Consider the following 15,997-nt stretch of genomic DNA (forward strand, 5'->3'; position numbering starts at 1 on the left):
ATTTATGGCAGAATTCTGGCTCAAAATCAATAACCGATACAGAATCTTAACCATTGAAGACAAATGAAGACATTTTTTATGAAATTTGAAATTTTTTGGTATCCCTGCTCACACACAGAAAAAAATGTTGGTAAAAATAAGTTTTTCACTCTAAACAAAAAACAACTAACGCATACTCTTAGTTTAAAAATAAAGCTTTTCTTTTGAGTACTATTCTTCATTTACCTAAAAGGAAAACTTTTACTTTGATTATTATTCTGGATTAATTTAAAAGTTTTACTTTCAACCCAATAGTTGGCGTTGGTTGTTTTTTTGCTAAGAGCGGAACACTCTTACTTGTACCAATATTTTTTCTGCGTGCAGGGATAACATAAGGGTTGGTGTATTGGGTCCAGGCATGGGAAAAATCATTTCACGAAACGATCAATTTGAAATCATCCACCAACATGCCCTTACTGTGAAACCCGATCTCGGCAACCCTTCTTGTGCAGAGTTACGCGTTCATGCAAAAGCGAGAAGCAAAACACAAAACTGAAAAAAAGTGACAGCGCCCAGCTATGATTCATTCTCCATCGCATACGTAGTGTTTTGAATGAAAGCAGAAAGGATCGCAAATGAATGCATTCTTTCATTCACAAAGATTCATTTCAAAACATTCACCGGATCGTTCTAATAAAAAAAACTTGTCGTTCTTGTTTATAGACCTACGAAATTTTCACTTGGTGTTCTCTTATTAACTTCTTAAAACGATTCCGTGCATATCACAATATCAATTTCAAGTGGATTGTAGTGCAATCTACTTCTCAATATTGATTGTAGTGTACATTTGCACTATAAAGTTGACCTAACCCAACGAGAGAATACAATGTCACATTCATTTGTGAACTAAAAGTTGATTCACTTGTGAATGTTTACAGTATAATCTTCCGATTCAATCCGCGAATGAAGAACACGATCATCTTCATTCAACATAGTACGTGTCATTCTTTTACCTGGCTCACACCTTCGGAAGTTCATCTCTACCTACGTTCAGTAGTGTTCTTTTGGAGAGTTTTAGTCGGATCGTGAATGAACGACTGGCTGCTGCCAAAGCAATGAACGGATTCGCCAAGAATCATGCGAATGAATGATAATTCCCATCCCTGATTGGGCCAGAGTCCAAAGTGTCGTTGGAACGAATCCTATTTCTGGAGGTGATCTTTTTAATGTAATTGCTTTCGTTTATCTCACCATTTCTATCTGTCATCCCCGTTGAATGCCACCTAAAAAGTCTTACACGAAAAAGGAAAAATTAAATTAATTGTTTAATTTATCCGTTTTATACACCACCCTTTTCAAACTTAACTTCATTTAAAGAACACTGAATGAAAAAGACGAATAACGAAGAGATTAACCCTCAAAAAGGCAACCGGGTCCCAGAGGCCCGGCACGTTACAATTTTTTAGTTACAAAAAAATGTGTATGCAGTATAAGCTTGGGCATGGAAATTTTGATAAGTAGCTTTGAAATCTATAACAAAAATAAAGAATTGTGAAATTTTCGTCGATGGAGTGATGCGCAGCTATGTTTGAATTTTTTACATGCACAAAAAGGCAAGCCGGGCCTGGCAGGCCCGGTGTGAATGCAACATTTACTAGGAATACCACGGGTTTTATACATTAATATTTACCTAAAAAAAACATGTTGATGAGTTCATCTTCATATTAGCAGTAATTTTTTTCATGTTTTGATTGATTTTATCTTTTTACCTTTTCTTTTAAGAAAAAAAATCTTGAAAGTTTGAGCGAATTCTATACATTTCTTTTATAAGAAATGTAAAAATAGCATACGATAATGACGTGTGTCATATTTTTTGGGTAAATACTTTTATGTCACCCACTGTGGTCTACTTGACAATTATTTGGATACAACACAACCTAACTCTGTCGTTATTGTCTGTTTTTGTTGTCTATTCTTTGTGATATAGTTGTCGCAATTATTCAAATTGTAGGATCTAAAAGCATCAACAAATTGAAATGGCTATAAAACGATTTGCCCATGTTTTCATCGTCTCAAAGAATCTGAAATAATGGAAGAAATTCAAGCAAATTTAACAGCAGACGATGCCGAAGCTGATATGCTAAGCGAGGAAGAAGATGCGAATGATATTGCTTCCGACAATGAATCTGATGCAGACTGGGAAGAAGAATCTAAATATGTACTCCGGTTATGCATCAGAAGAAATTAATAGCAACCCAGAAACATTTATTGGTCGTGTTCAAACGAAATGGAGCTCAGAATCAATCGACAGTCGACGTGATCTTCCGAATACTCACCTTTGGAAAAAAATTTGACCTTTTTACATCCATCGCATTATACGCTGAAATCGGGATTTGCTGCGTGTTCGTACTCATCATCCTGTAATTCCGGAACCGGAAGTCGAATCAATTAAAAATTCAACAGCAACCAATGGGAATGCTGTACGTTTCACTTGAAACCAAGTTTGTAAAAATCGGTGAAGAATTCGCTGAGAAATAGGTATGACATTATCTTAAGAACTTGCTAAGTTCCCACCGGGGCATCAAGAACCGCCATAGCTGGCCAATGTGGTCGAAGTGCCTTCGGTGGGTCATCAATGATCTAGACATGCAAAGCCAAGTAATGTTGCACATATTTTAATATATATTGCATCATTTGGACATCATGGTGGTATCAGTTTCTATGGAAATTTGCTGTGTGATTGTACTCTTCAACACGTAACTCCAGAACCGAAAGTCGGATCAATAAAAAAAATCAATAGCGACCGATGGGAAGGCTGCACCTTTCATTTGAGACTAAATTTGTACAAATCGGTCCAGCCACCTCAGAGAAAAATCGGTGAGATTGTTTGCCACATACATACATCCATATACAAATACATACACACATACATACAGACATTTTACGATCTCGACGAACTGAGTCGAATGGTATAAGAGATTTGGCCCTGCGGGTCTCGGTTAAAAGTCGAAATTTCGACCGATTGCATAACCTTTCTATATGAGAACGGCAAAAAGGAGCTTGAATTTAGACGGGCCTGAGAGGCCCGGCTTGCCCTTTAATGTTAGGATTTTAGCTTGCCTTCACAAGGGTTAAAGAACACTGAATGAAAAAGACGAAGACGAAGGACACGAATTACATATCAATAAGATTGCTTATTTCATGTGGATTGTAATTTTTTCGCTGCAGTTAGCGTTAAGGATACGTAGCCACCTTCCATATATTCACCTTGACCCCTATCCTATTTTGCTGAATTAACTGTCAGAACTGCCAATCGATGTGGCTAAGTTCACTGTCTAGGAACAATGAGGTATATATAGGTGTGGCAGAACACACGGTTTGCTAGTGTTGGCAACCAAAAATATGTAAACAGTCCAGAAGCACAACGGGTCGACGTCATAGCGTTCACACGATTCAATGGGAGCGGAACGAACTGTACGACGAAAGCAAGTCGATTTATTCTGTGATTACTCACACCACTCATGTACCTGTATATACTCATTGGTCTAGGAAGACCTATTGTATCAAACAAGGACTTGTTTACATTTTCAGAGCAAATCAAATGGTCGGTGTTAAGTCAGACCGGACCAAGTTGCAAAACATAAAAAAATAGATAATGATGGCACTGGATAAAGAATATCGTCAGCTACATTCGACTTTTGCCAGAGCTGAAATATGTTACAATAAACAAGAATTATGGCAAAAATTAATTTCCAATCATAATGTAAAGGACCCGGATAGAATTTTACAATAGCATTTACCCTACAAACAACCATAAAACAATAAATATTACAGTTATTACTAGAAAAACTCTAGAAAGAGAACTGCGGAGACTCCATTTTGGATCGATTGGATTCGCGTTTAGCTGTCAAAAAACGAATCCAATCAAACATCGCCTATTCTTATAACATTGGACGTGTTGCCATACAATGCCGGGGCATACGTTGCCAAAAATGCTGTTTTTCTCTCCGCAGTTCTCTTACTAGAGTTTTTCTAGTTATTACTATTTCAACATTGTTCGATGCCAAGTTCTCACAGTAGATTTACAATAAAATTTCATGTAACAATAAATTTCACTGTTCAGCAAAAAACTGATACACTGCATTCACATTAAATTTAACTGTTTTCGAGAAAAAAATGTACACGCTTACCAGCCGTTACCTAATTTTGGGTAGAATCCTACCCAAAATGGACTAAAGTGCATCTCCTCACTTTTGGGGAACAAGCTTTGAACTTAAATTTTGAGTAGTGTGAGCACTACCCAAAGTTTGGTTTACAGATAACCCAAGCGTTGGGTACAGAGCGGGTAACCCAAAGTTTAAGTAACGATGAAATAATCCAAAATTTGAGTAACGAGCGGATAACCCAACATTTGAGTACTGAGCGGATAACCCAAAATTTGAGTACTGAGCGGATAACCCAAAGTTTGAGTACTGAGCGCATAACCCAAAATTTATAACGAGCGGATAACCCAAAATTTCTGTAACGTTCGGATAACCCAAAATTTAGGCTTCCAATATATATTATATGGATGCTTGGCATTCGCACTAAGAACAACCATCGATATGGGTATCATTTGAAAAGTAGCCATTCGTAGAAGCTGTAAATTGATGATTGGCGCCATTTTGAAATCCAAGATGGCGCCTTCCGGTTACCACAAAACACTTGAAACTACCATAAATATGGGTGTCATTTGAAAGGTATTGATTAGTTGAAAGCGAAAATTGATGATTGGTGCCATTTTGAAATCCAAAATGGCGGCTTCCGGTTACCACAAAACACTGAAAACCACCATCAATATGGCTATCATTTAAACGGTAATAATTAGTAGAAGGCGAAAATTGATGATTGGCGCCATTTTGAAATCCAAGATGGTGGTTTCCGGTTACCACAAAACACTAAAAACCACCATCAATATGGGGGTCATTTGAAAGGTAGTAATTAGTAGAAGATAAAAATCGATGATTGGTGCAATTTTGAAATCCAAGATGGCGGCTTCCGGTTACCACAAAACACTGAAAACCACCATCACTATGATGGTCATTTGAAAGGTAGTAATTGTTAGAAGACGAAAATTGATGATTGACGCCATTTTGAAATCCAAGATGGCGGCTTCCTGTTACCATAAAACACTGAAAATCACCATCAATATGGGTGTCGTTTGAAAGGTAGTAATTAGTAGAAGGCAAAAATTGATGATTGGCGCCATTTTGAAATCCAAGATGGCGGCTTCCCGTTACCACAAAACACTTAAAACCACCATCAATAGTGTGATTTGAAAGGTAGTAATTAGTAGAAGATAAAAATCGATTATTGGTACCATTTTGAAATCCAAGATGGCGGCTTCCGGTTACCACAAAACACTGAAAACCACCATCAATATGAGGGTTATTTGAAAGGGAGTAATTGTTAGACGGCGAAAATTGATGATTGGCGCCATTTTGAAATCTAAGATGGCGGCTTCCTGTTACCATAAAACACTGAAAACCATCATCAATATGGGTGTCGTTTGAAAGTTAGTAATTGTTAGAAGGCGAAAATTGATGATTGGCGCCATTTTGAAATCCAAGATGGTGGCTTCCTGTTACCATAAAACACTGAAAATCACCATCAATATGGGTGTCATTTGAAAGGTAGTAATTAGTAGAAGATAAAAATCGATGATTGGTGCCATTTTGAAATCCAAGATGGTGCCTTCCGGTTACCACAAAACACTGAAAACCACCATCAATATGAAGGTCATTTGAAAGGTAGTAATTAGTAGAAAGTGAAAATTGATGATTGGCGTCATTTTGAAATCCAAGATGGCGGCTGGTAACAAAATACTTCAATATGGGTGGTTACCCCTCAGGTTTAAGAACAATTATTCACTAGTGGTCTATCCCCCATACGCTTGCTCATATGTCAGTGGCGCCATAATTGCAAATGTGGCCACAGTCCCAACTACAAATATATTTGAAATGAATTAATCATCAACAAAAAACAAAAAAAATGAACGCGCAATTTAAATACTTGTCTCTTAGACAGCCAGAATTCTATATTATATTCCAGCCGGTATGACTAAAGTCAAATGGAATTGTAGTGGCTCGGAGCTCGGGTAAGCTACAGTCTTGTTCAAATGTTCCGTATTGCTCGATGTATCTGAAGTCAATAACCGAGATGACGTTGTTTCACCGGTGTTGACTATTGGAAGCCTCAGTTTGACATGACTGAATAGTTTCCTGCAAAAAATGTTATTATATATACGTTATACCACGACCGATCATCTTAACCATACCTGAAGTCACCACGCAGATGCGAGGTCATCTAAACGCAACCAAGGCCCATAGTAATAGGTGGAATATCGAAACAAGCCACGCGGCTCGCTACCAACGAGTTGATGATCCACGAGGCAGCACGTCGAAGCTACGTGAACGGAATCGAACGACAGCAAGGAGTGCAGAGGCAGCAGAAATAATCTATAAAAAGTGGTAGAAATTAAGTTAGTCTTATGGCGCTTTTGTTTTTTCGACTACACCGGTGTAGTGCTGAGTCAAAAACGAAAACGCCATTAGTTTATCTTCCAGTGTATCCATAAGTAATAGTGAATAAATGTCGTTTCCACGCCCACGATAACAACTTATATTACATGCAAAACTGTTCTTATTTACTTACCAAATATTTTGAGGAGAAAAATTTCTTCAACTATTTAGCTAAAAGCAACAAACTGCAGAGCGAAAATACACATCTCTGATCTCTTAGAAAAAACGGGTGGTGGAGCAAATGCAGCAGCTGGTCGCTGTTTTCCGTTCGTTGGCAACAAAAAGTGCAACTCGATCATCATCTACAAAACGAAACGTGTCAGATTTTTAATGTTTAGTTTGTGTAATTTTGCAACATTTACCCTTTAGATAGATTTAATAGGTGTTTGAAACAAGACGACCTAAAGTGCACGGAATAAATTCTTCGATGCCGCACGCCATAGTCTTTAGATTCGAAGTCACAGAACCGAATCAATTTTTCAACCCTGGGGTTATTGATGACAATGCTTTAAATATACGATTCGATTAATAGAATTGAATTACAGGACTAGATTAAAAATAATAAATATCCTTACATATCCAACTGCTCCGGACAACGATGCGAGGATACCAAAATTTGTTTATATTTCTTTAACCGTATTCAGGCCTGCGTTGACGATTTTCGTTTTCTCAGTTTTCTCAAAACACTCAAAAGAAATATCAAACTGGGACGTCATCAAGCGGTAAGTGCGGTCAAATCTGAAGGGACATGAGCCACTAATTATAAAAGTGTAAAATGTGCCACTATTTGCTACAAATTATTCATACGATTTACGTTTTGCCTTTCTCAATAGAAAACTGCTCTGAAAACCGTCTTTTAAACGGAGACCCGGAGGCCCGAGTGACATATACCATTCGATACAATCCGTCAATTCTGTGTGTGTATGTGACCGCAATCTCACTCACTTTTCTCAGAGATGGGTGAACCGATTTTCATAAACTTAGTCTCAAATGAAAGGTACAACATTCCTATAGGCTGCTATTGAATTTATAATGGATCCGACTTCCGGTTCCGGAATTGCAGAGTGAAGAGTACGATTAGCCAGACAATGTCGATTTTCAAAATTCTGTAATGAATGTATAAAGGTGAAAACTTTTTCAAAATGGTGCCACATCTACTTAGATTTGTAGTACTAGGTCATTAACAGCCATTAAAAGTCTCTTTGGTCACATTGGCCACCATCGTCGGTTCCGGAAGCCCCGGCGGAAGTATCCAAATTCAGAATTACAGCCTCATTTGTTTCCCGGAGATTCGACCAAACTTGGTCTCAAATGAAAGGTGTTTTATCCCCGTAAATGGCTATTAAATTTCATCTCGATCCGATTTCCGATTCCAGAGTTATGGGTTGTGGGGTGCGGTCACTAAGCAAAATCTGTTTCAAATCGAATATTCTAGGGGAATTGACCATTAGAAAGTAGAAATTGAGCAGCTTCTAGCGCTGCGAGGGAAGCTCTTATCTTTATGAAAAATGATTTCGTGTTTCTTAACCTCACTGTTTTCAAGGAAAAATAGTTTTGAAACCCTGCATGCACTAGAAAAACTTTGGACATGAAAGGGTTAAAAGCAATAGATAGATGATTTGAAAAAAGGAAGAGCGTCAGTACGACGATTTCCATTTCACCGTATGCTAGTTTACGAAATGGATGATTCTAGAAACATAGTTATCGAAGTACTTAGAAATATAGGGAAGACCCGATATTATCAGCCACCGCCCGGTCAGCGTGGCAAGCAGAAAGTTAGCAAAAGTTGAACACAGCGAAATTGATGCTGACAGAGTTTCTGCGAGCATTTTGCGCGATTTGTGCGAGAATTCTGGCAACGAATTCGCTCAAATGCAACAACCGTTTCTGACAGAAGCGGTCAAACCAACCGATGCTGCTCACTTTTATCCAGAATCGAGCCAGAAATGTACGACCAAGATCTCTGTACGGTTCCTGCCACATCTTTGTCAGATGTTTTGCTCGATTCGTGCTAAATTCTACCAGGTAGGAATTGCCAGGATCTTTACACAGTTTATATCCGAGTTATGCCAGGGTTTAGCTCGGTTCCTGTCAAAATTTGCCAGAAAACGCGAGCGAAACCGAGTTTGTCCTAGCTGAACTAACCCGACAGGATACGCGCAGAAATCTGACAGGGCTGCCAAACCTGTGCCTGATTCAGTCTACCCCCAATTTTGTCAGTGTATTGACCCCATTCTGTCACCTCTCGCATGAAAATTCGTTTGATTGGCTCTATCAAACAAACCAAGTCAACGTCTTAGATTTCAAAATGGCGCCAATCGTCGATTTTTGGCTTCTACTAATCAATACCTTTCAAATGACAACCATATTGATAATGGTTTTTGATGTTTTGTGGTAACCGGAAGCCGCCATCTTGGATTTCAAATGGCTCCAATCGTCAATTTTCGCCTTCTACTAATTACTACCTTTCCAATGAAATCCATATTAATGGTGATTTACGGTGTTTTGTGATAACCGAAAGCGGCCATCTTGGTTTTCCAAATGGAACCAATCATCAATTTTCGCCTTCTTCTAATAACTACCTTTCGAATGACACCCATATTGGTGGTGATTTTCAGTGTTTTGTGGCAACCGGAAGCCGCCATCTTGGATTTCGGAATGGCGCCAATCATTAATTTTTGCCTTCTACTAAACACTACATATTAATTGACACCCATATTGATGATGGTTTTCAATGTTTTGTAGTAACCGGAAGCCGCCATCATTGAACTCAAAATGGCGCCAATTATCAATTTTTGCCATCTACTAATTTCTACCTTTCAAATGACACCCATGCTGATGGTGGTTTTCAGTGTTTTGTGATAATCGGAATCCACCATCTTAGATTTTTAAATGGCTCCAACCATCATTTTTTGCCTTCTACTAAACACTACCTTTCAAATGACACCTATATTAACGGTGGTTTTAAGTGTTTGTTGTAACCAGAAGCCGCCATCTTGAATTTCAAAAAAACGCCTATCATCAATTTACGTCATTCAGAAACTTCCCAACTGCCATTATCCAAAAGGAAATGTTACCCGAAAATTCAAAAAAATCTGAAAGTAAACGCAACACTTTTTGGTTCTAATCACCTACATTTTTTAGGTGAGAATTTGGTCACTTTTTTCCATCTTACGGTGACCGTCGTCACTCAAAATAATTATTGGAATCGCTCTGCCACGTGACTTCTGTCACCTTGGGTGACTATAGTCACCTAAGTGACTGCCGTGATCGCTTTTTCGCTCTCACCTCACCAAACTAGGTGAGGTGACGCGTCATAACGGTGAGAATACATTATTCTTTTTTTGAATTTTAACCTTTTTGCCTTTCTCATATAGAAAGGTTATGCAATCACTCTGAAAAACGTCAACCTAATCCCGGCCCGGAGGGCCGAGTGTCATATTCCATTCGACTCAGTTCGTCAAGATCGGAAAAAGTCTGTATGTGTGTGTGTATGTGTGTATGTATGTGTGTGTGTATGTGTGTGTGTGTATGTATGTGCGTATGTGTCAAATAATGTCACTCATTTTTCTCAGAGATGGCTGGACCGATTTGCCAAACTTAGTCTCAAATGAAAGGTGCAACCTTCCCATCGGCTGCTATTGAATTTTGTATCGATCGGAATTCTGGTTCCGGAATTACGGGTTTCAGAGTGCGGCCACACAGAAATTTCTCATAAAAACTATAGGAAAAATTAAAAATAGAATTTTTATTTTTGATGCTAAATGTATTCAAGGTGCATAAAACGTCGAGATTTGATGCAAACACGAAAAAAATTTGACGAAGATTCACATTTTTGGATTTTGCACATTTTTGCCTTTCTCATATAGAAAGGTTATGCAATCACTCTGAAAAACGTCAACCCAATCCCGGCCCGGAGGGCCGAGTGTCATATCCCATTCGACTCAGTTCGTCGAGATCGGAAAAAGTCTGTATGTGTGTGTGTATGTGTGTATGTATGTGTGTGTATGTGTGTGTGTGTGTGTATGTATGTGCGTATGTGTCAAATAATGTCACTCATTTTTCTCAGAGATGGCTGGACCGATTTGCCCAAACTTAGTCTCAAATGAAAGGTGCAACCTTCCCATCGGCTGCTATTGAATTTTGTATCGATCGGAATTCTGGTTCCGGAATTACGGGTTTCAGAGTGCGGCCACACAGAAATTTCTCATAAAAACTATAGGAAAAATTAAAAATAGAATTTTTATTTTTGATGCTAAATGTATTCAAGGTGCATAAAACGTCGAGATTTGATGCAAACACGAAAAAAATTTGACGAAGATTCACATTTTTGGATTTTGCACATTTTTGCCTTTCTCATATAGAAAGGTTATGCAATCACTCTGAAAAACGTCAACCCAATCCCGGCCCGGAGGGCCGAGTGTCATATCCCATTCGACTCAGTTCGTCGAGATCGGAAAAAGTCTGTATGTGTGTGTGTATGTGTGTATGTATGTGTGTGTATGTGTGTGTGTGTGTGTGTGTATGTATGTGCGTATGTGTCAAATAATGTCACTCATTTTTCTCAGAGATGGCTGGACCGATTTGCCCAAACTTAGTCTCAAATGAAAGGTGCAACCTTCCCATCGGCTGCTATTGAATTTTGTATCGATCGGAATTCTGGTTCCGGAATTACGGGTTTCAGAGTGCGGCCACACAGAAATTTCTCATAAAAACTATAGGAAAAATTAAAAATAGAATTTTTATTTTTGATGCTAAATGTATTCAAGGTGCATAAAACGTCGAGATTTGATGCAAACACGAAAAAAATTTGACGAAGATTCACTTTTTTGGATTTTGCACATTTTTGCCTTTCTCATATAGAAAGGTTATGCAATCACTCTGAAAAACGTCAACCTAACCCCGGCCAATTTTTTTTTCGACTCGCATAAGGTTTCTGGATTTTAACAGGGGCGTAGTTGATGATTTACGGAGAGGGGTTACACCCCCCCCTCTACTGTTCACTCCCCTCCTTTAAAAATCTCCTTAAATCACCCCTCAGACTACCACCTCATACCCCTCCCTTTCAACCCCATCATCTTTAAACCACCACTATATTACAAAGCATACCAATTTAAGCTGGGGAGTCGTTCGTTCATGGGACTTTCGCCCTCCTCGCATACCCATCACCGCATGACAAAATGAGTTAGCAAGCAGATAACATTGATCTAATGCTGATTAGGCTAATGGAGTATGATATTTTTTGTTTCAAGTGTTTCACCGTCGACACGTAGCTCATCAAGTTCGTGGCTGGCATGCCATTGTGTATAAGTGCAAAGTGTACTAAGAATGTAATGGACATTTCCACAATTATGTTGAACATAAAAAGCCTCCGTGCCATAGTTTAGAGAAATGAGAAAGGCACAATTGCACCGCTAGGTGGATTAAAACAGGTTTTTCATTAAACCTTTAGTAACATTGGAACCTTTGTTATTTTCAATCATTTGCTATATTCGACCTTTTATCATTCAACATTTCGTCGCATCTTTTAGAATTACCCCGTTTACTAAATTCACACCGCTTGAGGTTTTTACCTGCTTTTGATCAATAGACTCGAATTAGAATTGTTGCAGCCTGGAACATTTGGTATATAATTGCCAAACTGTATCACTTTGTAGCTGCTATTGTTACTCATTACTTTAACCTGCGTGTGTCAGGGGCAACAAATGTCAATCTAATGGGCCCATCATATGTAAGAGCGAGAAAATAATTAATCACCGCTAGCCGCTGCCATTGCCCTCTAGTAGTTATATTCTATTTTAATTCTAGCGATATGCATTTCAGACATTTCCAAAAAATATGAATCATCAACGTCCCATCATGAGTTCAATGTGTCTTTCGAGGTCCGATCAGGTTTCGGAATGATGCGGTGGCCGCTATTTAAATGATATGAGCAACTCAACATGAACCCACAATCAAAAAATAAACAACGTTACAGTACTCACCGACTCATGTTTTAGATCCAGCGCTAATTGCTTTATCCTAAGTTTCTAGGCTGAAATAAATTAATCATTAATTTTAATTGAAATTATTGCATTATGCATTATAATTACCATTCTTTTCCAGAGCCACTTCATGCAATTTTATTCACAACAATAAAAATGGCTGTCAAAAACATTACCTACTACTTTGTTTGAAATGGGCTACCCAAAATATAAGTACAAAGCGATGAACTTGAATTTGAGTAGACGTCATTATTCAATTCTTACCCAGCACGAAGTTCACAGCGACCAACTCAAATTATGGGTAATCGCCATGTTCAAATTTCTACCTAATTTTGGGTTGCCCATGTATAAACTTCCCAGTGAGCAAATTTAACCCAAAAAATAAGTAACTTTCATTTTCAGTGTATGGAGAAAAATTGATTTTTTAATGTTAAGATACATAACCACCCCCCTTTTTCACTGTAAATGTCTATTTTACATTGAAATTTACTGTAAAAACGTTAAAGTTTATTGTTTTTGTACTGTATGTAGCATAACACTAAAACACTGTAAATTATTGTAAAATTACTGTACTGTCACAGTGACAATCATGGTTTTGTTACTGTACATTTCTATTCGGGGATGCTTCAAACTTTAAACTCGTTTTTCTCGAAATCAATATTTTGTCGCTTAGTCCTGTCTGACTTAACACCGACAAAATCATAGTCAAATTTCTAAATCCATCTATATTTCAGAAGTCCACACACCCAATATCGATGATTTCTCTACCAATTTTTCTACATATAAATAAAAAAACGACAAACGTTTTCACCTTTCTATTTCTATGTCTTGGGCGCTGTCAGCATGACGACGGTTTCAATTTCACCACTTTTAATTCTCTCTTTTTGTATGTTGACGTCTGAGGTAAAATATATGCTCTCGTACTTGCTTGTATAGAAAACCCGAAGCACTCCTTTATCGTAGCTCGGCTAGCCCAGAGCATAAAGAGAAGTGTACGTCGCCCTGGTTGCCTGGTTAGTAGAGGACTGAGTGTTGTATATTAAAATTTTCTTCTAATAATTTTCAATTTTCGACAATTGAGTCAATTCCGTGCAAATTCAATAGAAGTTGAGTGTTAAAAACACGACGAATGATGACGTTCGAAAACGTAAGGTAAGTTGAATGGAAACAAAGTTCTGTAAAATCATGATAATTGAGGTCACACGAGAAAGTAAAGTTCAATGCAGAGCAAGACTTGTTCGACTGGTTATAGCTTATGTTGCTGATGGCGACCGATATGTTTGTTGTCGAACGTGAATTTCATCACCAATTCTCGCACTGTATCTAGGGTTATATGGAAAATAACTGTAATGGTTTCACCGATTTCTTTTTCTTACTATCATTGATGTAGCCTTGCCGAGGAGAAGAAAAATGCTGGAAATGAACAGTATAAGATCAAACGGTACGATGCAGCACTCAATCTCTACACGGAAGCCATCAACCTGTGCCCAGGCTCTCCGGCTTACTATGGCAATCGGGCAGCTACCTACATGATGCTCGGGGACTACAAGTCGGCTCTGAGGGATGCAAAACAATCGGTTGCGCTGGACGCTAAATTTGAGAAAGGTTACATACGGATCACCAAATGCTGTCTGCTGTTAGGTAAGAACTGCTTCTGAGATTTTCGGTAACACGGTAACATAATGAATAAAATACTTTGTGGATGGCCATTATATTAATAATACAGAAGCGCAGAACGATATATTTATAGTGTAGGCCACAAAAAACAATATTGGTTGTCTGTCTCATACACAAGCTTGTGTTTTACGTTATGCATACAGATTGCAGTGTTCACTCAAGCTATAAATAAAAGTCATTATCGTTGCGGCTTCCGCTCTAGTATAAAGGTAAATTTAACAAGGTAGCTTGATACAGGTCGATATAAACATTTGCTGGTGTCGATTTTATTTACTTATACATGCTTCGATGGGCACTTTACGACAAACCTAGGCTTGATATACGTGATATACGGATTAATAAATGACAGATAATGCATTTTGGACAAATTCGCAAGAAAGGCAATTGGAAGTTTCAGTCTACATTTTTAATAGTAACCGAATCGAATGTTGAATCCAGCTCATATGAATTCATCATATTTTCTTTAAAATTTACAAGTTGAGTCAGTGGATAATCGACTACAACATGTTTCACTAGATTTTGGAAGGTAATATAATTAACGTGTGAGACAAGACATGAAACAAAGTTGAAGCGGTAAAGTTGAGATATTTAAGTTTCGCTGAATGCTCTCTATTAATACTTACCATCAAAAAAGGTCTCTACTGGAAATTCCGGATTTTATTCAATTTGAAACATCTTTGTATTCACAGGGGACTTGGTCGGTACCGAGCAGGCAATCAAAAAATTTCTGGAGCTGGATCCTGCTAACCAGAGTCTCAAACAGGAGCTGCAAAGTTTGAAACAGTTGCGCGATCTTAATGAGAAAGCTGCCAGCTGCTACGACAGACAGGATTACCGGACGTGTTTGTACCACTGTGATAATGCTATCAAAATTGCACCGGGCAGCATACACTACAAGCTGTTGAAGGCAGAATGTTTGGCCATGCTTGAGCGGTTCGATGAAGCCGGAGATATTGCGATCAGTATAATGCACTCAAATTCAACTAATGCTGACGCGATTTATGTGCGTGGACTAACGCTTTACTACAGTGACAATCTGGAGAAGGGTTTGTTACATTTTGAGCGCGCTCTGCAGCTGGATCCAGATCACAAGAAGGCAAAATTGATGAGAATCAAAGCGAAGCAGTTGAAGGAACGCAAGGAAAGGGGTAATGAGATGTTCAAGGCTGGAAAATTTAGAGAAGCGCTTGCTGTTTACACGGAAGCGCTCACGTTGGACCCGATGAACAAAGACATTAACAGCAAACTGTACTATAATCGGGCATTAGTCAACTCGAAGCTCAGCAATTCGCAGGATGCCATTACCGATTGTACCTGTGCTTTGCAGTTGAATGAAAAGTATATGAAGGCACTGCTGCAAAGAGCGAAGCTTCATTACGGTATGGAGAATTTTGAAGAGTGTGTCAAAGACTACGAGAAGGCTCTTAAGTTTGAGAAAACTATAGAAATTAAGAACCTACTGAAGGACGCCAAACTTCAATTGAAGAAATCAAAACGTAAAGATTACTATAAAATATTGGGAGTTTCAAAACAGGCTTCGGAGGATGAGATCAAAAAAGCATACCGCAAGCGTGCATTGGTGCATCATCCGGATCGTCACGCAAATTCTTCCGATGATGAAAAAAAGGAGCAGGAACGCAAATTCAAGGAAGTTGGGGAAGCATACACTGTTCTTTCTGATCCAGTGAAAAAATCCCGGTATGATAACGGATACGATATTGAAGATCTCGATCAGTCGGGTAGGTTGTTTAATTATCGTTAGGTATGTTCCTGTTATTAATTTTCTCGTTCCCCCAC

At 38.4% G+C, this 15,997-nt stretch overlaps 1 protein-coding gene and 1 long non-coding RNA gene across 3 annotated transcripts in view; one reads left to right on the forward strand and one right to left on the reverse strand.

Annotated features, from left to right (window-relative positions):
• Positions 1-15,997, forward strand: part of LOC131678261 (dnaJ homolog subfamily C member 7) — a 33,343-nt gene that overhangs the window by 16,413 nt on the left and 933 nt on the right. The window contains exons 1-3 of one of the 2 annotated variants that reach the window (XM_058958277.1): positions 13,461-13,675; positions 13,914-14,164; positions 14,890-15,939. In XM_058958277.1, the coding sequence (XP_058814260.1) occupies positions 13,653-13,675; positions 13,914-14,164; positions 14,890-15,939 (1,324 nt within the window). In that variant the 5' untranslated portion in view covers positions 13,461-13,652. Of the gene's footprint in view, positions 1-13,460; positions 13,676-13,913; positions 14,165-14,889; positions 15,940-15,997 lie in introns of those variants that run through there. The other variant, XM_058958276.1, reaches the window with a different exon arrangement.
• On the reverse strand, positions 6,022-7,686 carry LOC131678263 (uncharacterized). Its single transcript, XR_009303611.1, has 5 exons — positions 7,115-7,686; positions 6,902-7,045; positions 6,673-6,841; positions 6,296-6,476; positions 6,022-6,239 (listed from the first exon to the last, which is right to left on the reverse strand). It is a non-coding gene; the product is annotated as an uncharacterized LOC131678263 (long non-coding RNA).

Source organism: Topomyia yanbarensis, chromosome 2 (genome assembly GCF_030247195.1).
Source record: "Topomyia yanbarensis strain Yona2022 chromosome 2, ASM3024719v1, whole genome shotgun sequence".
In the NCBI taxonomy this organism is placed as follows: domain Eukaryota; kingdom Metazoa; phylum Arthropoda; class Insecta; order Diptera; family Culicidae; genus Topomyia; species Topomyia yanbarensis.